Genomic DNA, 25489 nt, shown 5'->3' with positions numbered 1-25489 from the left:
TTTAAACAGACTGTAGATGATCAGGGACATTAAAGTTCCTGCTGGTGGGGAGTCAGAAGCAAGTGAGAAGCACGGGTTGAAAAAACCATATCATCTTAGAAAATACATAGACGGTCTTAAACAGAATGTTCCTAGAAATGTGGGTGTTAAGGGCACTGGTGAGCAGTTAGAAAGAAATGAGGAACATGGTATTGGAAATTTGAGGGAAGGGGATCTTTGCAATGTAGTGGCAGAAAACGTACCCAAAGTGTGTTCTGTTATGTGGAAAACAGAATTGATGAACTATGAACTTGGATATTTAGTGTTGAAGATTTGGCCTGGTTTCTGCATGCTGCTTTGAGTAAAATGTGAGAGAAAATAGACTGAGGGAAGGCCTGTTAAACCCAGAGAAGCTAGATTTAGAAAATTCTCAGCCTATCCAGATTTTAAAAGTTGTTACAATTAAGAGATTGGCTTTGGGGAATATGCTCTAGAGAAAAGGGGAACAGTGTGGCCGGACAACCTTTTGCTGGTGCTGAAGAGATCAGGTCTGTGACTTCTGGATCCCTTCAGCCATCTTGACAGCCACCAGGAAAGGAGATGGGGTTATATAGGAAAGATCTGTGGAGGACCCTCAATTAATGGCGTAACTCTGCATGACATATATATTGGCGACCCACAAGGTTTATGAGAATCCTGTACCAGCATAAACACTGCGAGCTTGGACTGAAAGGCACAAGTTTGTAGCAATGTGTCATAGTACTCACGGGAAACTAAGAGCTAGCATTTTTTGAATGCTTACTATGTGCCAACACTGTCTGCTTTCCACGTATTAACTTATCTAACAGCCTATGATCTAGCAGTGTCGGCACCTCTCCTGCTAAGATTTTATTTTTTTATTGATTTGACAAGCACTTTTAGGGCACTCACTGTTTTCCAAGTGCTTTTACAAATATCAACTTATTTAATATTGTTAGTGCCTCCATTTTATAGTTTGCTTATCTTTTCCTTTTACCTCAGGAAGACAAATGGCCACCAGACCCTTTTACTTTTTCTAATTGGTGAGTATTTTTTGTGTCCCTGTGCTACATTTGAGGTGAATGTAACTCTGTGGTGCTTTTTGTAACCTAGGTTTGTATACCGAGTTCTTCAGGGATCCCTATTTCCATCTCCAGTTCTAAGGGCGAAGCACTTTGACAGACTGACTCCAGAGGAGAGGACTAAAGCTCTCAAGAAGTGGGCAGAGGCTGGAAAGATGGGCCAAGTGACACCCAAGAATGCTGACCACTCAGACTCCAAACCAGAGAAAAGAGCTAAGTCTGGCCCTGCTGACAGCTTTGCAATGATGTCAGCACCTTCTCATCCTGTTGACCAGGGAGACTTCTCTGTCCATGAAACTGCTTTGGACTCAGACTACTGTGAAACCAAGGCCTCAGGGATGGCTGGGCCCCCAAAGGGTTAAAAAAAAAAAAAAGCATTGTAGCCTCCTTGGAGTTGCAAGTATTCCCTCAGATTTGGAAGAGGGACCTTGAAGAGGCACCTCTATCAAGAATGAAATGGATTTTTCCCTAAGGGACATGAACATTCATTCTACTGTGCTTGGAAAAGCCAATGTGATGACCTTTATCGTATGTTTGTAGATACATTTGTAAAAGGACTTGGAGTGTGACCTGAACAGAGTTTAGGGAAGTGAAATACTTAATTCAGAATCAAATGCTTTTATGAAACTTTTTGGACTTTGTAAAAGCCCTTTTATTGTCTTACAAGTGCAGACATTCTTAAGGGATTCCTTTGAGATGTATTTATTTAATTGGGAGATCTCCAGGGAAGTGTTTTCGATGAGCAGACTCCAATCTGAATTGTTTTAAATGAAGAAAAAGTAGTTTTCAGATCAGTTAGAACTCCAAAGAGAAAAAAATGTTACATATAAATGGTTCACTTCCAGAAAAATTCAAAGAACCTTCTAATGACAGTGTACCTAAAATAGGGTAATAGCTATACTATTTGAAATGAGTTAGTGATTATTAGTAGCTTATTTCATGCAGGAAGATGCCTTTGGTCGCCTGCAGATGTTAGGCATACCTTTCTGCTCATGTCAGTGTTCTCTTGAGGGGGAGTCTTCATTGGGAAAGGGCAGAGGGATGCCAGGGTTCCGTAGGAATGTGTTTCTCTCTCAGCTTTCAGTCAAAAGACAACCTTTTATGAGGTCTGCCTCTATGCAGCTGTTGTCAGTTGGGACACAGACCATAGGTAGGGGCAGACAGAATCAGCTGAGTCTCTAGCCTATTTGGCAATTTCTTGTATTCTAAAACTTACAATCAAAAGCCTGATCAAAATGAGACAGTCCATTTCAAAACAGTCTTTCAGAGACCATTTGAGGGTTCATGGTCCTTACAGAATCCTACAAATTCTCTGGTGTTACAACTTTTAAAAGTGATGTACTGTGAATTGGGACTGATACAGGTGGTTCTCAGAAGGATTTCATGAGGTCCTTAGAAAACTTCATTTTTTAAATATATTTTAGGACAGGAATGTCCATAGCAAGTTACTTGCTGTTGCAAATCATGTATGCTGGCTTTAGTTGGAACAAAGTCTAGTTTACCAAGTAATCCAGGTATTATAAGATCATCTATTCTTGTTGAGTTCTTTTTAAAATTCAGTATCTGTTCATCTGAACATTGTCAGCCACTAGTCACCCAGAATCTCCTTCCTGAAATCTCCATGCTAATGTTCTCTGTCTGTATCAAGGTCTTATGACTATTAATCTGTTATTCTCAGGGCTTGATATTTTCCTGATACCTACTTTCCTGGTCTGACTTTTTTTTTTTTTTTTTTATAACTGTCTGATGCTACTACAAATAGTCTTTTATACAGACTGATTTCTAGAACTTTCAAAATCCCACATGGATATTAGAGGTTGCTTTCTGCTTTCTTAATGATTTTTTTTAAATTGTTTAATAAATAATTTGTACAAAAAACTGTCATCATTCCCGTAGATACCACTGAACCTAATAGTAATTGTTACCTGAGCTTAGAAGGAAGCTCTTAAAGCACACCTTTTACCAGAATATTGTAGTGACCTTTTCTTATATGGAAAAATCAGTAATGTCATAGCAGCTGGCATTCATTCTCTGAATATAAATAAAGGGTTAGAATGTAAAGAGAAAAAGAATAAGCCAAGAAGACTAAGAAAAAAAGTTAAGTTTCCAGATGTCAAGTATCCGTACATAAGAGTAGAAGAAACTCGAGTGTTCATGTTATGTGTCTGCAATCTCTTATCCACAATTCTAAAATCCCAAGAGGTCTGGAACTTGAGGGTTTTTTCATAAGTTAGGCACAAATTAAATGTACCAGACATATGTAAAACTATGTAATATAATTATTCAGATGTTTTACTATAAAAATGTATTACTGGGTGCTAAACTGTATTGTATCTTTTAGTTTCTGAAAAATTCAGGATTCTGTCACACAGCTAGCCCTCAGGCAGAAAAAGATTTGGGATCCATATCAAGCCCTTAACAGGCCTCATTTACAAGTGAGTAACCTTTACACAAAGTTATTGCATTTTGGTGTTCAATATATTTTCCCAAATTTGAGGGATCATTGTTCTTTATAGCCAGAAAAAAATGGTTAATAATGTATATTTTGAGGTATAATTTTATCCCAAAAGATTTATAAAAGAATTATTCCAGGCTCCCAAAATGTACTCTGTAGACATGAAAGATCCTTGCACTCTTCCAGGATTAAAGTTTTCTTTGGACACTTAAGTAACCTGAGACTATTAGCAACCTTTCACTTCAAAAAGCCATCCGTTACCTAAAATAAAAGAGCACGTTCCTGTGAGAGGGAGTCCAAGACAGGTAAATTCGGGTTGGTAGGCGGCTGGGGCCAACAATTATGGTGGGAGACACAGTTTCCTGGGACTTTCCATCCATGTTCCATGTCCATTAAAAAAAAAAAAAAAAAAAAAAAAAAAAAAGGATTGTACCACTTTATTTGTATTGCAGGTTATTTAAAATAAGTACAACAGGTACACTTGACTGAACAGAAGTTGAGCAAGGCTAAAAGTTATTACTTTAAGTATGTACCTACAACTATAACAAAACTGACATAATGTTCTTAAACTTTCATACAATTGTGACTGCAATTCCGTTGCTGGATTTCACATTCTGAGTAGGTTCACACAAACTAGAGAATAGGAGAGGAATAACATGGAACGTGTCAAGACAACCTTTTGAAACTGAAATATGTGGGCACATAGAAAAGAGTAGAAAAATACATGTATAAAATAGCAGGTAGTGTCTGCTGAGGCAGTCCGGGTTGCTTGCTGGTGAAGGTTAGTAGGGAACCCTACTTGCTCAAAAGGCATTTGTATGTTGCAAAATGAACGCCTAACTAAATTACTTCCGTGTGAAAATCTATATTTTGGAGCTTTTTAGTGGGGAGAGATTGATGTGCATAAAGTGGCCTAGTGCTTAAAAGCAGTAAAAAAAATTTTGTTTTAATCATCAACAGGAGGAAATGGCAACACCACCAGATAGGAAACATGTTTCAAGGACAAAATGTGGTACTCCAGGCAAACTTTCACCGTGCTTTGAGATGCAGTTCTGCGACTCTATTGTTATGGGTGAACACAGGACAATTGGAAAATATGCAATTGGAGGTCGGGTGCAATTTAATTTTCCTCTTCCAAAATTGAATCTCTCCAGTCTAAAGCGAGTTCTCCTTTGGCAAGCTTTAATCTCCATTCATTGTCACACAGGCAAAACAAAATGTTTTCCACGAATATGCTGCTAGTTGTTAAAATCTCAGTCAGCTGATACACCATGAACAAACCCCAGCTCTGGAGAAGCTTTTGTGGAGACTTTTCTATAAAGCAACATCCTTGATTTGAGTTCAGAGCGTGCAGTCCTCTATGGGAGTGCTAATGTTGATGTCTGAAGAACTTTGTGTTCAAAATGTCCTTCTATTTCAGCTACCGCAGTGGATGCTACTTGTCTTTTATATCTGTCCGTCATAGGTTCTCACAATTATGCAAACTTGAGAAGAGTAACAGTAAATCATTTAAGCTTGTAAATTATCCTGGCTTTTTAATAAATCAAAAGCAAGTCTCCAGCATTAATATTGCAATTTGCCACTGTGCTCAAGAAACAAAAACCGGCAAAGATTAGTCATCCTGGATCTCAAGGTCCTCTTTGTGACTGAAAGAGAATTTTCCATAACCTGCTCCCCCAGCACCTGTCATATTCCAGGGCTGATAAATTTTGTGCTAAGGTCAAGGTTAGGCCTGGCAAGAGAACAAAATCTGCTTTTCTTTGTTTTTGGGTTTGTTTTTTTTTAAAGACTTCATTAAACTTGAAACAAGAGAAAACTAAAGTTGAAAAAAAACTGAATAAAATTAGACCAAAACAAACATGAAAATTTGCAGTGCACTGCCGAGCATCCCGGTCCACGAAAAGTGCTTCTGTTCAGCTCTCTGCGGGAAGCACTCCACAGTCAAAAAGGCCATTTTCTTTGAATGTAGCTGGCAAAAGTCTCTGATCATCTTTGGGATTAGTTTAGGAGGAAGGTATGGATGTATATTTGTCTTTCAATCCACTCGACGAAGTAGGACACGTTGCTATAAACCCCAGGCCCCAGGACTTTGGAAAAGCACACGGAGCCCCATGAGGTTAAACCAAATAATGTCCACTGTCCTCCAGGCCGCTCACAAACAAGTGGCCCGCCGCTGTCACCCTGTAATGAATAGCAGTGCACATTAGTCACTGGTATTTCGGAACCCTCATGGCGTCTGTGTTATCCTGAGGGTGCAATAAAGCCAAACCCAGCTTAACCAACTTCTTGGAAAGTTCTAACAAAGCTTTCATTGCCAACTGGTGGAGGGAGCGTGCTTTCGACCTACGCAAGTGGAACTTGCACTTACACTCTGATCTTGAAAAAAATGGAGGTGCCTTGGGAAAGGACTACATTCTTTTTTTTCCCCAAGAAATCAGAAGATTTCTCAGTCATTTCCTGTGCTAAATTCAAATAGGTCATAATTTCTTTTTAAATGGGTGTATCAGAACTAATACTCTGCTAGTTTGATCTCGTTCTTTAACTTTGAGTCATTTTATAAATGTGGAAAGTACCCAAATGGGACATTCAGAGATTTGATTTTCTCCACAAAGCATTACTAGAAAAATACTCCAGAATAACCCTATTTTCAAGATTCATGCTCCATTAATGTACAGTCAGTAAAAGACACTGACAACTTGCTTGAGTTCTTAATAGTTTTTAGGACCGTTCCAATTAGTATGCTTGAATGGAAAACACCACATAAGAATTATTTCCGGCAAGGCATTTTGTGGATAGCTTGTATTCTCTTTCACATGCTGGGGATTTTCGTTCTTGACATCTAACTTCAGGTGTTGCAGTTCTTCTGCCCACATGTAATTAAGACACTATGACTTTATAAATGTTACTATTTGTTACATCTGAAAAGATCAGAGATTAAGTGCTTTCCACACTGCCTCAAAAGAGAGGGATGGATACCTTGTAAAATAAGGAAGTAAGTGTGGAAATTCATAGTGGGAGTTTACCAATAATCCTTGCCCTGTAAGAATTTCAGACTTAGAATTAGCTAGATGGTTTTCCCGCTCGGGTCATGTTGGAGAAAAACAGTAATTATGTTTATTGATGCCTCCTCTAAACCCTTGCCCTCGGATTAGCTCATTTAATCCTCATGAAACCCCTATGAGTTGACAGTAATTATAATATGCGTGTTGAAGGCAATGAGCCTGAAGCACAGGTGTGTAACGTGTTCGTTGGCAGAGTTAGCGTTAGACGCAGGCATCCTGACACCATGACTCCAGCTCCATAACTACTTCTCAGAAGTGTCAGCAACTACTACTGCTATTAGAAATAGTTTTGACTGTGCTGTGGGCTTTTGTGGCAATGGCGATCCTTACGTTCCTAACTTAGCAATGCCGTAAGCCTGAATAGTAAGGATAGACCTTGCAAGAGGCTGAATAAACCGTTCTGCCTGGAAGCCTCATGGAGTTTTTTAAAGCAAAATTTACTAGAAAAATTTTATCAAATTCCACAATTGTTTTATCTCCCCTTAGGTAAAGGCAAGAGTAAAATGCTGACTTATTTAGGATAAGCTGTTTATTATGCCATAATGTTATTACAGTTGGACGTGCCTACGTTGCCTCTAAAAAAGAAGCCTCTGCAGAGAAGAGAATGGAAAGGGGTACACGGTAACTTGGGAATTCGGTATACTGAAAGATGCTGCCAATAAAATCAAATGTAACTAGCATTTCTAAAAAAAAAAATGAGACGTGTACAGATCAGCATCTCTGTACTTTCAGATCAGGAATTTAGCCAAACAACTATTCAACATCTACTCTGCAAGATTCTGTGCTAGGGTATATGCAGACGAAGAAGGCATGATTTTTTTTTGTCCCAGAGAGGTCACAAGTCTGCTTGGGTACCAAGCATAACTCTATTTGAAAGCCAGGACTAAGGACCATGACGAAGGAGTCTTCAAAGGAGTGAGCGATTACTGCCAGCTGGAGAAGAACAAAAGAGCCTTCCCAAGATGTGGATTTTGAGTTAAGCGTCGTGAGGCAAATAAACAAGTGTCAGGGGGAAAGCAAGAGAGGAGAAAGAAGCAATTCAAATACAAGGGATTATACAGCAAAAAGGCATAATTTGCTCTTTTTTGGTCCTCTTCCTTTTCATAATATTGGGCGTTAGGCCAAAGTTTGGCTTCAGTATTGATCCCCATGATTTATTTCTAGACCTTAACAGAAGGGTCTAACAGCTTGCAATGTATGCTATGGATGTAATTGAGGAAGATAACGAGAGGTTCTGGTAAATAATCTTGCTCCAGACCTGGGGGAAAAGTAGCTTTTGATTATTTGTTTTGTTCTGTATGCTCCCTGGGGATGTATTATAGAGTATCTGGTATGCATTTAAGACACCCACAGTGTTGAACTCCTAGGACCTAGTTCCTACCAGGCGACATGATATGAACATGCCTGTGCCTGTGCTTGGGCTTCAATTCTCTTTCAAAGAACACCTCCCTTCTTCTCCTTTAGCAATTACCAAGGGATGAAGAGGCACTATTTTGGGGTGGGTCTCCGAATGGTGTTGGGAACAGGGAGAAATGTATACACACTCATCACTGTTACCAGGAGAGTGTAGCGGTTGAGCACTTGGACCCTGAAGCTGGACTTCCTGAGTTCATATCCTCACTCTGCCACCTTCATGCTGGGTGATATGGGGTTAATTACTTAACCTCTCTGCTCCCTTGTTGTCTTGATTTGTAAAATAGCAAAAACAATGATACTGCCACAAACGTTGATTGTGAGGATTAAATGAGTTATTAAAAAGCACTTGGAAGAGATACTGGAACACAACAAACACCAACCAATAGATACTGATGCTAAAGGTACAATTCATTGAGTGAGTCGGACATCACACACAGATAGGTGAAAGGGCTTTCACATACATGGACGTGGGTAATCATCAAACACCCTGAATATTAGAATCAGCCCCATCTTATGAGAAAACTTTCTAGAGAAACTTCTCCAGGTCACTTTGTTCTTACAGGCAGAGATAGGACCCAACACAAAACTTTCAGGTTGCACATTCTGTGTCCCAAGACCCACACCAAGCTGCCTTCCCAAACACTTTTTTTTTTTGGCTTGGGAAATCAAACCTGGGCCTCTCATATGAAGGTAGGAATTCTTCCACTGCTGCCCACCTCATTTGGACAATTCGTGGTCAGGAAGCAGAAGAGACTGTGGCCTTGGTGAAACTCCAGAGGAGGTGCCTGCCTCCCTCTTTCCCATGACAACTAAAGAATCACCACTGGGCCATTTCCAGTCCCCTGATTTGCCCATTTTGAAATAGGCCACTGAGAATGTCCTTTTGTTATGTCGTGTGAGTGGTAATGACATTGTTGATCTCTTGTCAATTCTAAAATGTGAGGGGCAATCTGATTTACTGAACAGCAGTGAAATAACAAAGGTCTTCCATAGCAGTTGCACTCTGTTGTAAACTTCTTTGAAGCAGAAAGAGAAATTCACAATCCAATTTACAACTGCACCGAAAATTGTAAGATACCAGGAATAAACTTAACCAGAGAGGTGAAAGACCTATACTCTGAAAACTATAAAACATTGATGAAAGAAATTGAAGATGACACAAAGAAATGGAAAGATGTTCCACGATCTTGGATTGAAAGAACAAATATTATTAAAATGTCCATACCACCTACAGCAGTCTACAGATTTAATGCAATCTCTATCAAAATACCAACAGCATTTTTCACAAAACCAGAACAAACAATCCTAAAATTTATATGGAACCACAAAAGACCTTGAATAACCAATGCAATTTTGAAAAAGAAAAAAAACTGAAAGTGTCACAATTTCAGACTTCAAGTTATATTTCAAAGCTGTAGTGACCAAAACAGTATGGTCCTGGCACAAAAACAGACACATTTATCAATAGAACAGAATAGAAAACCCAGAAATAAACCCACAATTATATGGTCAATAAATCTTCAACAAAACAGGAAAGAATATCCAATGGGACAAAGTCTCTTCAACAAATGGTGCTGGGAAAACTAGTCAGCATGTACATGCCCAGGCAGTAATGTTTCTGACATTGGCCACAGCAACATTTTTCTAGATATGTCTCTTGAGGGAAAGGAAATAAAAGCAAAAATAAAAATGAACTATTAGAGCCACATCAAAATAAAAAGCTTCTGCACAGCAAAGGAAACAATCAACAAAACTAAAAAACTGCCTATGGAATGGGAGAAGATATTTGCAAATGACAAATCCAATAAAGGGTTAGTATCCAAAATATAAAAAGAACTGATACAACTCAACACCCACAACACAAATAACCCAATTAAAAAATAGGCAGAAGACATGAACAGACATTTTTCCAAAGAACACATCCAGATGGCCAACAGACACATGAAAAGATGTTCAACATCCCTCATCATCAGGAAAACACAAATCAAAACTACAGTGAGGATATTGAACCAGCCCTGCATCCCAGGTATAAATCCCACTTGGTTGTGGTGAATAATTCTTTTAATGTATTGTTGGATCTGGTTGGCTAGTATCTTGTTGAGGATTTTTGCATCCATGTTCACCAGGGAAATTGGTCTGTAGTTTTCCTTTTTAGTGGGGTTTTTGTCTGGTTTTGGAATCAAGGTAATGCTCGCTTCACAGAATAGTTTGGAAGTTTTCCTTCCATTTCTATTTTTTTGGAATAGCCTCAAAAGAATAGGTGTTAACTTTTCTTATGTCAATAAAAGAAAGGACAAGAAACACATGATCCTCTCAATAGATGCAGAGAAAGAATTTGACAAAATACAGCATCCTTTCTTGATAAAAACCCTCAAGAAAGTAGAGATGGTAGGATCAAACTTCAAGATCATAAAAGCCACATATGAAAGACCCACTGCTAATATCATCATCAATGGGGAAACACTGAGAGCTTTCCCCTTATGGTCAGGAATACGACAAGAATGTCCACTATCACCACTGTTATTCAACATAGTATTGGAGTCTTAGCCTCAGCAATAAGACAACACAAAGGAATAAAAGGCATCCAAGTCAGCCAGGAGGAAGTCAAACTTTCACTCTTCGCAGATGACATGATACTCTATATAGAAAACCCAAAAGATTCCACCAAAAACTGCTAGAACTGATCCATGAGTTCAGCAAAGTCACAGGATATGAAATCAGTGCACAGAAATCAGTACCATTCCTATACACCAATAACGAAGCAACAGAAAGAGAAATCAATGAATCGATTCCATTTACAATTGCACCAAAAACCATAAAATACCCAGGAATAAACATAAGCAAAGAGGCGAAAAACCTGTACACTGAAAATTATAGAAAGCTTATGAAAGAAGTTGAAGAAGACACAAAAAAATGGAAAAAGATTCCATGCTCCTGATTGGAAGAACAAATATTGTTAAAATGTCGATACTACCCAAAGCAAAACATATTCAACGCAATCCCTATCAAAATGACACCAGCATTCTGCACAGAGCTAGAACAAACAATCCTAAAATTTGTATGGACTCAGAAAAGATCCTGAATAGCCAAAGCAATCTTGAAAAAGAAAACTAAAGCAGGAGGCATCATAATCCCAGACTTTAAGCTATACTAGAAAGCCGTAATCATCAAGACAGTATGATACTGGCACAAGAACAGATGCTCAGATCAATGGAACAGAATAGAAAACCCAGAAATTTACCCAAAAATCTACGGTCAACTAATCTTTGACAAAGCAGGGACGAATATCCAATGGAATAAAGACAGTCTCTTCAGCAAGTGGTGCTGGGAAAACTGGACAGCGACATGCAGAAAAATTAACCTGAACCACTTTCTTACACCATACACAAAAATAAACTCAAAATGGATAAAAGACCTAAACATAAGACAGGAAGCCATCAAAATCCTAGAGAAGAAAGCAGGCAAAAACTTCTTTGACTCGCCCACAGCGACTTCTTACTCAATACGTCTCCAGAGGCAAGGGAAACAAAAGCAAAAATGAATTATTGGGACCTCATCAAAATAAAAAGCTTCTGCACAGCAAAGGAAACAATCAGCAAAACTAAAAGGCAACTGACGGAATGGGAGATGACATATCAGATAAAGGCTTAGTATCCAAAATCTATAAAGAACTTATTAAACTCAACCCCCAAAAAACAAATAATCCAGTGAAGAAATGGGTAAAAGACATGAATAGACACTTCTCCAAAGACATCCAGATGGCCAACCGACACATAAAAAAATGCTCAACATCACTCATCATCAGGGGAATACAAATCAAAACCACAAAGTGGTACCACCTCACACCAGTCAGAATGGAAAACATTAACAACTCAGGCAACAACAGGTGTTGGCGAGGATGTGGAGAAAGAGGATCTCTTTTGCATTGTTGGTGGGAATGCAAGCTGGTGCAGCCACTCTGGAAAACAGTATGGTGGTTCCTCAAAAACTTAAAACAGAACTGCCCTACGACCCAGCAATTGCATTACTAGATACATATCCAACGGATACAGGTGTGCTGTTTTGAAGAGGCACATGCACCCCCATGTTTATAGCAGCACTATCGACCATAGCCAAAGTATGGAAAGAGCCCAAATATCCATTGATAGATGAATGGATAAAGAAGATGTAGTACACACACCACACACACACACACACACACGCACACACACACACACACACACACACACACACACACAATGGAGTATTACTCGGCAATAAAAAAGAATGAAATCTTACCATTTGCAACTACGTGGATGGAACTAGAGGGTTTCAATGTGAGCGAAATTAGTCAGAGAAAGACAAATATCATATGACTTCAATCATATGAGGAATTTAAGATACAGAACAGATGAACATAAGGGAAGGGAAGCAAAAATAATATAAAAATAGGGAGAGGGACAAAACATAAGACAAAACATTAAATATGGAGAACAAATAGAGGGTGGCTGGAGGAGTTGTGGGGGGGGATGGGCTAAATGCGTAAGAAGCATTAAGGAATCTACTCTTGAAATCACTGTTGCACTATATGCTAACTAACTTGGATGTAAATTTAAAAATTAATTAATTAATTTTTTAAAAACTACAGGGGCGCCAGCGTGGCTCAGTCGGTTAAACGTCTGACTTTGGCTCAGGTCATGATCTCACGGTTTGTGAGTTTGAGCCCTGCGTTGGGCTCTGTGCTGTCAGTTCGGAGCCTGGAGCCTGCTTTGGATTCTGTGTCTCCCTCTCTCTCTCTGGCCCTCCCCCACCCCCACTCTGCCTCTCAAAAAATGAATAAACATTAAAAAATTTTTTTAAAAACTACAATGAGGTATCACCTTACACCTGTCAGAATGGCTAAAATCAAAAACACAAGAAACAAGAGTTAGTGAAGATATGGAGAAAAAGGGACACTCTTGCACTGTTGGTGGGAATGCAAACTGATGCAACCATTGTGGAAAGCAATATGGGGGTTCCTCAAAATGGTAAAAATAGAACTATCCTAAGTTCCAGTATAGCACTACTGAGTATTTATCCAAAGAATACAAAAACACTAATTCAAAGGGATGCATTCACCCTGATGTTTATAACAGCATTATTTGCAATAGCCAAGTTGTGGAAGCAGTCCAAGTGTTCACTGATTGATGAATGGATAAAGAAGATATGGTATTTATCTTGGAATATGGATATCTTGGAATATGGAATATTATTCAGCCATAAAAAGCATGAAATCTTGCCATTTGCAATGACCCGGATGGAGCAAGAGAGTATAACGCTAAGCAAGGTAACTCAGAGAAAGACAGATACCATGAGTTCACTCATATGTGAAATATAAGAAACAACACAAAGGGGAAAAAAAGACAAGTCAAGAAAGAGACTCTTAATTATAAAGAATAAACTGATGATGGGAGGTGGGGAGGGGGATGGGTGAAATCAGTGATGGAGATTAAGGAGTGCACATGTGATGAGCCCCGGGTGATGAATGGAATTGTTGAATCACTTGTACACTTGAAACCAGTATAACATTGTATGTTAACTATGCTGGAATTAAAATTTTAAAATGGAAAGAAAAAAATAACTCTTTTGTCCTTCCCTGGTTTCTAGTTCAACATAATATTCAATGAATGTTTATTATATAGAAATAAAAACGCCTCCCTGTATTGCTAAGTTAGCATGCTCAGGAAACTACTGCGACCAGGAATCCTGGGTGTCGAAAGCAATCAACTCAGGAGCAATCAACTCTTGAGACAAAGGTAGTTCTCTCACACAGCCTGGAAGGTGGGATGTGGTGTGTGCTTTAACGCCGTCACCCTGATGGCTGAAAACATCCTTTGGTGCTCCTCTGCTGTGGGCAGGGAGGGGAGGTGGGGAGGGGCAGCCTGGTTGGAGCCATGATTACCACTAGCTCCTCACAGAACCTTGTTTGTGCTAGCTGCTAAGATGGGCCAGACAACTGCTTTTCTTTGTTTTGCCGACCCAGGGTGCTGTTCCCCATGCAGTAGATGAGAAAGCTGAGGGCAACCTGAGTGAAGGGCATGGAGGTAGTTAGGGGGATCACTCGGGTACTGGATAAAGTACATACTGTGAATAAACATTTGGTAATAAGCAATCTTCAAAAAGCATTCCCAAAGGGCCACAAATGAATCATAACAAGTATATATGGACCCATCGACGTTACTGCTGAACTGAATCTCCTCGGTAACCAGAAAGCAATTTACCATGCACGAGTCGACTGTGCCGGACTCATAGCCAGCACATATCATCCGGGTGGTGATGGTCTTCATGTCAAAGTAGGACTGGCATTGCTCCAGAGAGATGATGCGGACTTCTCCCTCTTGCAGCTTAAAAGGCACTAGATTTTTTAAAAAAGAAGAAATACAATATATAAGAGGGTAAAATGACTCAAAGATGAGGCTAGCTATATATGAAATGATTACATCTGTATACCAAGAGAACCATAATCTTTATTTAAAGTGTCATCTCGGGGCGCCTGGGTGGCGCAGTCGGTTAAGCGTCCGACTTCAGTCAGGTCACGATCTCGCGGTCCGTGAGTTCGAGCCCCGCGTCGGGCTCTGGGCTGATGGCTCAGAGCCTGGAGCCTGTTTCCGATTCTGTGTCTCCCTCTCTCTCTGCCCCTCCCCCGTTCATGCTCTGTCTCTCTCTGTCCCAAAAATAAATAAAAAACGTTGAAAAAAATTTAATAAAGTGTCGTCTCAAAGACAAGTCTTGTTTGGCGTCAGAATCTTCCAATTAGAAGTGTTGACAGCAATCATCTCATCAAACCCCTTTATTTTACCAATGGGAAAACTGAGGTACAGACTGGTCAAGTAACTTGCTCAGGTAACTTGGCTCGTGCTTCCCACTCCCCCTTAATATATCCTGCAACAAGAACAACAACTACTAAAATGAAAAGGGAAATAATCAAACCAAAGCACTGCCCCCAGATGCAAGGCTGCTGGATCAGTGTCAGCGGAGCATGCCAGCCCCCTTCTGCTAAGGTACAGAACACCATCTGGTCTAACAGGGGAATGATTGCTCTATCTTAGGTTTACAGAATACGTCTCATCATGTACTGCCATAGCCATTACTGGAGGTAAGAACCTTTAATCCCTAGAGGAGATGACAGGGAGATGTCGAAAGGGACAAAGCCATCCCTACTGTCAGCAGAGGGAACATGTGAATTCCATCTTGTTTCTACATTGTCACAGAATAATAACGGATTTCTTGGAGCATAATCTTTTGTTGTTTAGACCTTCTACCAAATTATACACATTGTTCTCCTTTTAGATACTGATGGTAAAGCAGTGCCTATGTACAGGACAGCTTATAGGAAGAAAGAGTCCTGTATGGGAAAATCAGTGTGACGGGAACAGTTTCAATGAATTGTGCAAAGAATAGTGATAAGAACCATCACCAACATTTACTGGGTACAGGCCAGGACCTGATCTCGGCATTTTCTGGGCCTCTTGTCTTTAATCTTTGCAATAATCCTGTGAAATAGTTGCTATTATTTTTTTCCATTTTAGAATAAGCTAGAAAGTCAGGGTCAATCAAACCTTTCTAACTGAATTCGGACCCCTGGTCTTCATGCCATGCCATATATGTGGTCTGTGTGATGCTACATGATTGCTGTGAGTTTGATGTGGATATTGTGGAAACACAAGTAGACACAATATAAAGCATATTCTGCTGCTATATCACATCACGGTACTAATTATAGCTTTGAAAAACCAAGAGCCACAGGGATCGTGACATCATATGTCCGACACCGCCTTCAACGGTCTTCCATGGGAGCTCTTCAGATGGCATTGACTCATTTCTATCGTTTGACTTTTTCTTTCTGTCCCAAGTGATCACATAGAAAAGAAACTCAACTTAGCCCATAACTTTTCTGACTAAATTTTGAGAAGAAAAAAACTGTCATTCAAATTGGCAGTTGCTAACATAGATAACACGATATCAATATGCATCGGCATTCCCGAGAGCCGTGCTGGTGTTCTTGATACAGTTGGGGTGGCCAGCACTTACTGTAAAGCAAATGCCTCACTGATTACATTCTTACTCTAAACTTTTAACAGGTCCAACAAAATGAGAGAATCCGTTATGGGGGCTGGGAGTAGGCAGTACCAATTGCTTAATTTTTGTGTTTTGTAGGTTTCAAGCATCTAGAGAGCCCAACTATTTTGATCAATTTAAACAGGCAAATGGCAAATCAGGTTTCCTTCTGGAAGGACTTACAGCTTGTTATGGATGTTGACAAGACCATATCATAACAGAGAATTGGAAACGTGACCATGCAGCCTGACCGCAGGACTGAAACTGCCTGATCTCCAGAGAGGGGGCTCCCAGTGAGAGTGACTTGGCCTGCAGAGTGCAAATCACCGGTAGAGACAGTCTGAAGCCAGGAAGATAAGCCTTATCACACAGGGCAGCCCCAGGGCATCAGCAGCGGCTCCCTGGAGAAAGAATCTGGGGTGCAGAGAAGGATTTTTGAGGCTGCATGTGAGTCTGGCAGGTTCAAGTACCATGAGGTGCTGACACCTCCATGTGCGTGGCAGGTGGGTGTGACACGTGCACCTCGTCTTTGCTATTTGTGGCTACACTTTTAGAAGTGAAAATGGGAAACTGGTGCCAATGGCTGGGCGGTAACACAGTGTTTTCCAGGGACAAACTGAAAGGCAAGTGCTCCTGAGGATGGTGGCTTACTTTTGTTGCCCATATGCCCCCAGCCTGTGATGTAGCAGTACGTATCCGGTTCCAAGAACTGCTCTGTGCCGGGCAAGCAGACCGGCCGCACGTAGATGGTTTCATTGATGTCTTCGCTTAGCTCCACTATGCTGATGTCGTAGTCGACCACAGCTCGACTGTAGCGAGGGTGGAGGATGATGGTCCTCACCAGGCGCGTCTGCATAAACGTCGACGGGTGGTCTAGGTTGTTGATGCCAAAGACCACTTTCCAGACGGCAGCGCTCTCTCTCCTAAAATGATGAATTCAAGAGCTATTGGCTTAAACTCAAATTTACATTTTAAAATGTACATGCAAATTTTTTTAGAAAATTATTTATTTATTTTGAGAGAGAAAGAGAGAGAGAGAGAGTGAGGAGGGGCAGGGAGTGAAGGAGAAAGATAGAATCCCAAGCAGGCTCCGTGCTGTCAGCACAGAGCCCGACATGGGGCTCGAACTCATGAACCTTGAGATCATGACCTGAGCCGAAACCAAGAGCCGGACGCTTAACGGACTGAGCCACCCAGATACCCCTAAAATGTACATGTGATTTTTCAAAATATTTTGTTTATGTAAATAATGGCTCTTTTCCTGCACCTCTATAATGGCCTGAGTTAATTTGTAAATAGGTATTCTTGTAGAAAGAAAAGCTCGTGTTTCTAGAATGGGGCTATTTTGGAAAGCAAAATTTGTTCGGTTTGGAAGGCAGCCAGGGTGGTTTCTTGCTTCAATGAGTGGGAGAAATAATAAAAAGACATGAAGAAGAAAGAGGAAATTCTGGGGCATGGAGAGTCCTGAAAGGTAAGTGAGTAAAGTGTTTTAAGGTGGGAGTTGACTAGAATAATCCCAGCAAGTGCTCAAGAACAATGCAGTCTTGTGAGCCTGACCACCAGAAGTTATGGTAACCTTTTTAAGCCTTTGGCTTGAAATTTTCAAAAGGTTCTTCCAAAAACTTGCCATTTCTTGGAGGCACTTGCTGCTTCTTGGAGGAATTTTTAGTCTTGGCTTTTTATTCTCCTCCCTTTTCATCTTTCCTCTTGTCTCCTCTTCTTCTCTGCTCTCACTCAAGTCTATGTCAAAGTGCCCCAGGGCTCTACTGTCAGTCTTCTTATTCCATACTCATCCCCTTGAAGACTTCATCTAGTCCAATGGTTTTAAATGCCACCAAATCCTGGTAACTCCCAAACATGTATCTCTAGCTCTCCCCTCCCCCATGAGCTACAAATTTGAATAGAGAATCATCTACTCAACACATTTGCTTGTATATTCAACAATAGCTAAGATTTTTTAGTGCTTACCACATTTTTGACAGTGTTCTAAGCATTCAGAATGCATTTTATAGGTATTTAGTACTTATAACCATGTGACACAGTTGAAACGTCTTTCTCTTATCTCAACGTCCTCTGCATCAGCAAATCTTCACCATTTCACTTTCAAATATACCCTGAATCTTGATGTTTCTCCCTCTTCCACAATCTATCTTAATGTAACCACTGCCAAGTGCTTGGACCACTGCAATGGCCTCCCAAAAGAAGGCCCTTCTACCCTTGGCCCCCTGAGCTCATTCTCCTCATGGCAGCAGAGTGATCTTTTTAAAAACAACATTAAAGGGGCACCTGGGTGGCTTACTCGGTTAAGTGTCTCACTCTTGATTGGGGTTCTGGTCATGATCTCACAGTTCATGAGTTCAAGCCAGTGCAGGAATCACTTGGTCTCTTTCTCTGCTCCTCCCCTGCTCTCTCTCACTCTCTCTCTCTAAAAATAAATAAATAAATATTTTAAAAAATTATATTGAGTCCATCTCATGCTCATAATTCTCCAGGGAAATTGAATCACACTGGAGACATTGTAGACTTCTCCCCATGGCCCCTGAGCTGACTTGCTCCATTCCAACCCCAAGAACTTTCTAGTTTCAGACATGCTGAGGATATCCTCAACTCAGAGGCTCTTCCCTTTCTGTTCTCTCAGCTCCCATATGGTTCCCACCTTAACTCCTCTTCTTTGAGGTCTCAGCTCAAACACCACCTTCTCATAGCTGTCCTCCTTGGCCACCCAGTCTAAGCTCTATTCTGTCTCCATCACTCTCTACTCTTGACCCTGCTTTAATTTTTATCTCATTGGTATCAATGACATCAACACAGCTGTTTGTCTATCCTCTGCCTTGCACCCAGCATAGAAGTTCCATGAGGCCAGGTTGGTCTTATTCAGTGCTGTATTCACAGGCCCCATGAACTAGTATGTAGCAGGTTCTCAACAAGTATTTGCTTAATGGTGGCTCAATGCACATAAACACTAGTAAAAACATTTACTAATGGCCACCTAGGCAAAGTCTATTCTTCGTCAACCCTTCCCCACCCTCTCTACCTTTCCCAGTCCCTCCTCCTCCAGAATAGGCCAGGAGCAGAGGAGTGGAGAGGACCACAGTGCTAGCAGAGCTTTCCTAGTGGACACCCCCTTACATGGTGTTAGCATGAGCCATGTCAACTGTCCCCACTTGGGAGCTTGCTCAACTAAAGCAGGTTGATTTGACCCACTAGACAGTTGTTTTTCAATCCAGGCTGAACGCTGAATCATGTGGGGAACTCTTAAATACTGATTTTCTGGGCATCACCCCACATCAGTTGAAAGCTTTAGGCTAGGTGGGGCATGGGAATCAATATTTTTTTTTCTTTTTTTCAAAAAAAATTTTTTTCAACGTTTATTTATTTTTGGGACAGAGAGAGACAGAGCATGAACGGGGGAGGGGCAGAGAGAGAGGGAGACACAGAATCGGAAACAGGCTCCAGGCTCTGGGCCATCAGCCCAGAGCCTGACGCGGGGCTCAAACTCCCGGACCGCGAGATCGTGACCTGGCTGAAGTCGGACGCTTAACCAACTGCGCCACCCAGGCGCCCCAAGGAATCAATATTTTTAAGAGCTCTCAATGGACTCTCTGACAAAAACTCACCCACATTCCTTCTTTCCTTTGCATGCTTTTCTTTACTGTGTTTTCACGCATGGCAAAGATTCAAAGAGTTGGTATTTCAGGAGGGTTAGGAAAGAAGTGGCCAAGGTCAGCATTCAAACTATTTACAGCTTTGCTGGATTCTTGGAGTACACTCTACTAAATGACTCTTCTAAAAAACGTAGTCCATGAGTTCTATCCTTTTACCATTGTAAAGAAAAATAATTTTAGGCTATATGAACAGGAATTGATGTCATTCTTCGAATGCAGATATAGATATAGATATTAGCTATCAACATGTAGATAGGTATGGATATATAGATCGCTATAGACATATAGCACTCCTCCATGCCAAACATGGTGCTAGGGATTACAATAAGCAAGATGATTCCTCAACAAATTTCAGAATTGAGTGAAGATGAACAATTAAAGAAACAATCATAGTAAAATGTAGGAAGTGATACCTCATGAGCATTTCAAGATGATATTACAGAAGAATTATTTTTCATTAAAGAAGGCTATCACTCAAAGAGTATGTCTTTCTTTCTCTTCCTCCCTCCCTCCCTTCCTTCCTCCTCTCCACCCTCCCTCCTTTCCTCCCTTCCCTCTCCCTCCCTCCTTACCTTCTTTTCTTCTTTCTTTCCTCCCTCCTTTTCTTCTTCCCTCTCTCCTTTCCTTTCCCCCTCTCCCTCCCTTCTTTCCTTCCTTCCTTCCTTCCCTCCTTCCTTCCTTCCCTCTCCCCACTTTTCTCTCTCCCTCCTTTCCTTCTTTCTCTTTCTCTCTCCTCCTTCCCCCTCCCCTTCCTTTCCTCCCTTCTGTCCCTCTTTCACTTCCTCCCTTCCTTCCCTCCTTCCCTTGTTCCTTCCATTTTTCCATCCTACAGAAGTAAGTGCATGACCATTTGAGAAATTCAATATTCCTTTGAGATTCTATCATTTAAGGCATCTGAAATCAAGCAACAATTTATTTCAAATTTATGCTTATTTAATAGCTCCTTGCCCTTGATTCAGAGCTACTAAATTTTGTTTATAACAAATACTCATCCATTTGCTTAAATCATAAGCAGTATTTCAAATAATTGAACACTGCAAATTATTTGTAACAAGATGAAGTAGCATCAATTTCAGACTTAATTACTGTATTGTGCTTAATATAATTCTAACAGTGAAAAGTAAAACTGCTAAATTTTATTAACCCGTATCTAGTAGTTTCTTGCTACATAAGTTACGGTCTTTTTGGCATTAACATCCACCAAAAACAAACAGAGTAACACAGAAAATTCACATAATTTTTGTAATCTGTGAGATATTGTTCTTTTTACTTTCTGTTATGAGTGTGATGGAAAAAAATAAAGTCTCTTTTAATGTTTTTTTTTTCCCAAGGCTGGCAAAAACCAGGAAAACCACAAGCTGTTGTTTGAAATGGACATGTGAAGTGAGGGAATTGTGTATAAATGGTAAATGGGCATATTAAACACATGCTGGAAAGAATGAGTCAGGAATAATAGCAGAGACAACCCCGTGTTGGTGGAAGCAAAAAGAGGAAAGAAAATTTAGAATTTCATGAATGCCACGGGAGTCTAGTTTCAGTTCAAAATTACCCTGTGGAGAAACACATAAGAACAAGGAGGTTCACTTGGGCGGTTTAGTGAAGCGTTTGAATGACAAAAGAAAAAAAGCCAATTATAGAAGCTGAAAATCTTCAGCAAAAGGAGGATTTTTTTCAAACTGAGCTGTCAGACATCAAAGCATCAGTACAGAGAGCTGGTGCATCCTTAAAGAAGTTTCTGCAGAGACCCCTCATGTTCTGGGAGGGATGAAGCAGGCAGAGAGGAAGCCCAGTGAAAATCCACCAAATGAAAATGGCAGAGGGGGCACCTGGGTGGCTCAGTTGGTTAAGCTCCAACTCTTGATTTAGGCTCAGGACAGGATCTCAGGGTCTTGAGACCTAGCCCCATGATGAGCCCCACACTGGGCTCTGTGCTGGGCATGGAGCCTGCTTAAGACTCTCTCTCTCTCTCTCTGTCTCTCTGTCTCTCTCTCTCTCTCTCCCCTCTCATTGCCCCTCCCCCAACCCATGCATGTGTGCACTCTCACTTTCTCTTAAAAAAATGGCTGAGGAAGACATTAAGAGACCCCTTTTCTCCTTTCATTCTTGCCCCAGATGTTATTTCCTTGTCTGAAATTCATATTTAAGGTCTAATTTGCTTCATGCCTATATGACTGCTTTAATAATGGATACATCTACAGAGAACATTGAGATGATATGATTTTCACCTAGAATTCTTCAAACATCAGCTCTAGAGAGAAAGCCCAGCTTCGTACACATCTCAGATGACATTCAGGAAAATTTACACGAAATTACAGGCACAATGTCTCTGGTCGTCAGAACTGGTCACTTTGGTTTATAATTTGCCACCCTGAATTCTAGTTTAGACACAAAAATGCCACATTTTTACTTAATTCAGCTAGCCAGCTTTAGAGATTTTCTAACTTCTTCTCTTAAGAGCACAAAATTTCCCTTTCTTTCACCCTTTCTGATTTTGCTTTAATATCTTATATTTAATATTTATCATTTTAAGAAAAGAAAACTAATTTATAATTAACACCTGTGATAGAAATCACCCTAGTTTTACAAGTCTTACTACAGAAATAGCACAGCTAAGTGGTGATTTTGGAGGTAGTTTGAAGGGGACCAAATTTGCACTAAGTAAAGAAATATCACCCAATGGCATCATTGTTGTTCTACATATCTTACAAACCTCTTTTAATATTGTACTCTGTCCTTGGTATTTCTAAAGAATTCTCTGCAACACTCCTGGTAAACAGACTTTAGACTAGGGTGATCGCAGAGTGAATGTGTGAAGGGACTGGATACAGGTCATAAGTACAGTGTGTCAGTCATAGGCTCTGTCTACCGTCCACATCTCAGCTCCTGCTTATTGCTGTCATGTTGGAATGCTTGGTGTAACCTGACCTTTTATTTTTTTGAATGTCCAAGGGAAGCCAGAGTGCTGGATTCCTTTTATGGAATCCACAGTTTTAAATGCTGGCCAAACAACAGCAATACAATAGGCAAAAAAAAACCCAACAGCCTGGATTTTATTAGTGTAAGAGTTCCACTTTATAGCTTTCCAAGTATTTCTATACACAATGTTTCAAGCTATCTTCTTACCAACTGCGAGATGTAAATAGGAATTCGAATTCCATTTTAGAGAAGAGAAAGCAGTGACTCACAGCAAATGAGTGACTCATCTAAAGTCACAGAGATAGTAAATGATGGTGATAGACCAGAATGCTGGTCCTTTAAACCCCTAGAGCACACCCTTTCTACCAAACTTCTCTGAAACAAAGAGAAAGATCTACAGGCATCTACATAGGAATCAGGTACTGGCCACAGGAAAGCATGTAACATGGTGGAGACTCACTGGTGAGATAGCAGGAAGATACCTTCTTTTTCCTGAATGTATCATCCCGCCATGATGGGGAGCTAGCCACCAGCGGTAAAATTAGAGAAGGTGAAAAATCCTGTTATCCCAGGGTCCGAAAAAGCAAGAGAAGGGGGCAGTCAGATACATATCATAGACATTCAAGAATCAGATTTCAGAATGTTTTGGAAAAAAAAGGCAGACATGATAGTGTGCCCTGGGACTCTTAAAGCAAGTATAACTCAGGAGACATGAGAGAATTAAAGCGCCAAATTCTGATGCTACTGTCACAAGTGACTGCAGTAAGAAAATGAAGAGTCATCTAAAAAGCAAATGTGACTGCACACGGATCCCAGAGCTTTGCAACTGGAAACTATCACAAAAGACTGGCATGAAAGCATAGTAGCTATTGGAAAGTCTTTGTCATAGGCTGATCAGTGGTTTGTTTAAGTAGGAAAAAAGTAGGAAAAATAAAAATGGCTTCTCTGCAAAATAATGTGCAAGAACAAGGAAAGGGGAAAATTTCTGTCTGTGGCAAATAATATTACTAAAGAACTAAGACAAAACAAAACTATTGGAAGTTTCCTTTGCTTCCAGTTTCTCCATTCAAAGAGAATGTTCTTCAGACAATATGCAGAAGATTCATCTTTCCATTTGATAAAACATACAGGGGCTTAATACATTACAATGTTGAACAGATGTGTGGTCTAAGATTTGGGAGGACTCAGTGAGACGTCATTGACCTTCTGTGAGATATATTAACATTTCTAGTTCCACACAAGTTATAGTCCTAACTACTCAAACAATTGCATCTTTGAAACATCTAGAAGATGAGTGGCTGAAAGAAATGAAAACACAAGGATGAGGAAGACAATTCATGCCCTCATGGAGCTTTTATTCTACTTAAAGAATATATAAAGAAGTAAGATTATCTCAGGCACTTAAAAGTGACAAAATAGGAGAACTTGATAGATGACTGAAGGGTGTGGGGGTTCACTGTATCCAAGATGGTTAGGGAAGGCCTTTGACAAAGCCATACTTAAATAGAGACTTTAATAACCAGAAGGAGGTAGCTTTGTGGCTCTAACTGTGAAAACAGCAAGTTCAAGTGTCCTAAGGTGGATATGAGCTTGGAGGATTTCAGGGACACGAAGAAGGCTAGATGTCTGAAGCCCAGTGAACCATGGGAGTATAGGGGAAGATGTAGTCCAAGAAGTAGGACTAGATCTTGAAAGGCTATGATGAGAAGATTTTATTCTTGCTACAATGGGAAGCCATTGTGAAATTTTAAGTAGGGGGAGCGACATGGTCTGATTCACATTTTAGAAAGATCACTATCTCACCGTGTGGATAATAGACAATAAGGGAACAAGAGAGCAGTCCAAAAGACCAGACAGGAAACTGTTTTAATTGTTGTTATGGATTGATTGTGTTTCTCTCTCAAATCCATATGTTGAAGTCCTAACCATGGGTACATCAGAATATGACCTTTTTGGAGATAAGGTCTTTATAGAGATAATCAAGTTAAAATGAGGTCATTAGGATGGGCCCTAATCCAATGACTGTTGCCCTTATAAAAAGGGGAAACTGTAGATAGGGATGCACACCAAGGGAACACTATGTGAAGACAAAGGCAGAGATTTGTGTGATGCTTCCACAAACCAAGGGATACCAGAGATTGACAGTAACCACCAGAATCTAGGTGAGAGGCATTCTCTCCCAGCCTTCAGAAAGGACCAACCCTTCTCATATCTTGATCTTGGACTTCTAGCCTTCAGCACTGTAAGACAATAAACATCTGTTGCTCAAGCCACCCAGTTTATAGTATTTGGTTATGGCAGCCCTAGAGAACTAATACAATAGTGAAGACCTGCTATGATAATGACTTGGACTAGGAATATAGGATGAAGATGGTGAGAAATGGTTGGGTTAGAGATATTTTGGAAGAAGATCCTACAGAAATTATTATTAGAGTAAATGTGAGAGGAATTAAGGATAATTCCTAGGTTTGGTGAACCAACGATCATGATGATTTTTACTGAGATGGGGAAAGTTTGTGAAGCACACAATTATTTGATCAGTGGGAGAGGCAAGAAATCAAGTTTTGTTTTGGCCTCGGAAAGCAGGATGTTTATTACATATTCAAATGGACATCTCATCTAAGCAGTTAGTTATACATGTTTAAAGTCAATGGGTAGTAGTGAGGGGCGGGAAGAATCTGGGCTGGGATGGAGATATATGTTTGGAAGTCATGAACAAATATGTGATATTCATATTTTATATTAAAATGTGATATTCAAAATGATATTCATGTCAATTCTTGATCTTCATATTTGCTCACATATGAACACGTATTTAAA

At 40.2% G+C, this 25489-nt stretch overlaps 2 protein-coding genes across 5 annotated transcripts in view; one reads left to right on the top strand and one right to left on the bottom strand.

Moving 5' to 3' along the window:
* The window catches only part of ATP10D (ATPase phospholipid transporting 10D (putative)), a 111485-nt gene extending 107488 nt beyond the window's left edge, over positions 1-3997 (top strand). For all 4 annotated transcript variants that reach the window (XM_040484402.1, XM_040484398.1, XM_040484389.1 and 1 more), the window contains one exon: positions 1111-3997. In XM_040484402.1, coding sequence (XP_040340336.1) covers positions 1111-1441 — 331 coding nt within the window. In that variant the 3' untranslated portion in view covers positions 1442-3997. The remainder of the gene's footprint in view (positions 1-1110) is intronic.
* Positions 3998-4636: 639 nt separating this feature from the next.
* The window catches only part of CORIN (corin, serine peptidase), a 262182-nt gene continuing 241329 nt past the window's right edge, over positions 4637-25489 (bottom strand). Inside the window, 3 exon segments of the mRNA XM_040484427.1 lie at positions 4637-5715; positions 14252-14385; positions 16740-17011. Of these exon segments, the coding sequence (XP_040340361.1) occupies positions 5533-5715; positions 14252-14385; positions 16740-17011 (589 nt within the window). The 3' untranslated portion in view covers positions 4637-5532.

The sequence above is a fragment of the Herpailurus yagouaroundi genome, unplaced genomic scaffold, assembly GCF_014898765.1.
Source record: "Herpailurus yagouaroundi ecotype Mexico unplaced genomic scaffold, PumYag 28, whole genome shotgun sequence".
Lineage (NCBI taxonomy): Eukaryota > Metazoa > Chordata > Mammalia > Carnivora > Felidae > Herpailurus > Herpailurus yagouaroundi.
This window is presented reverse-complemented; position numbering and strand designations above follow the sequence as displayed.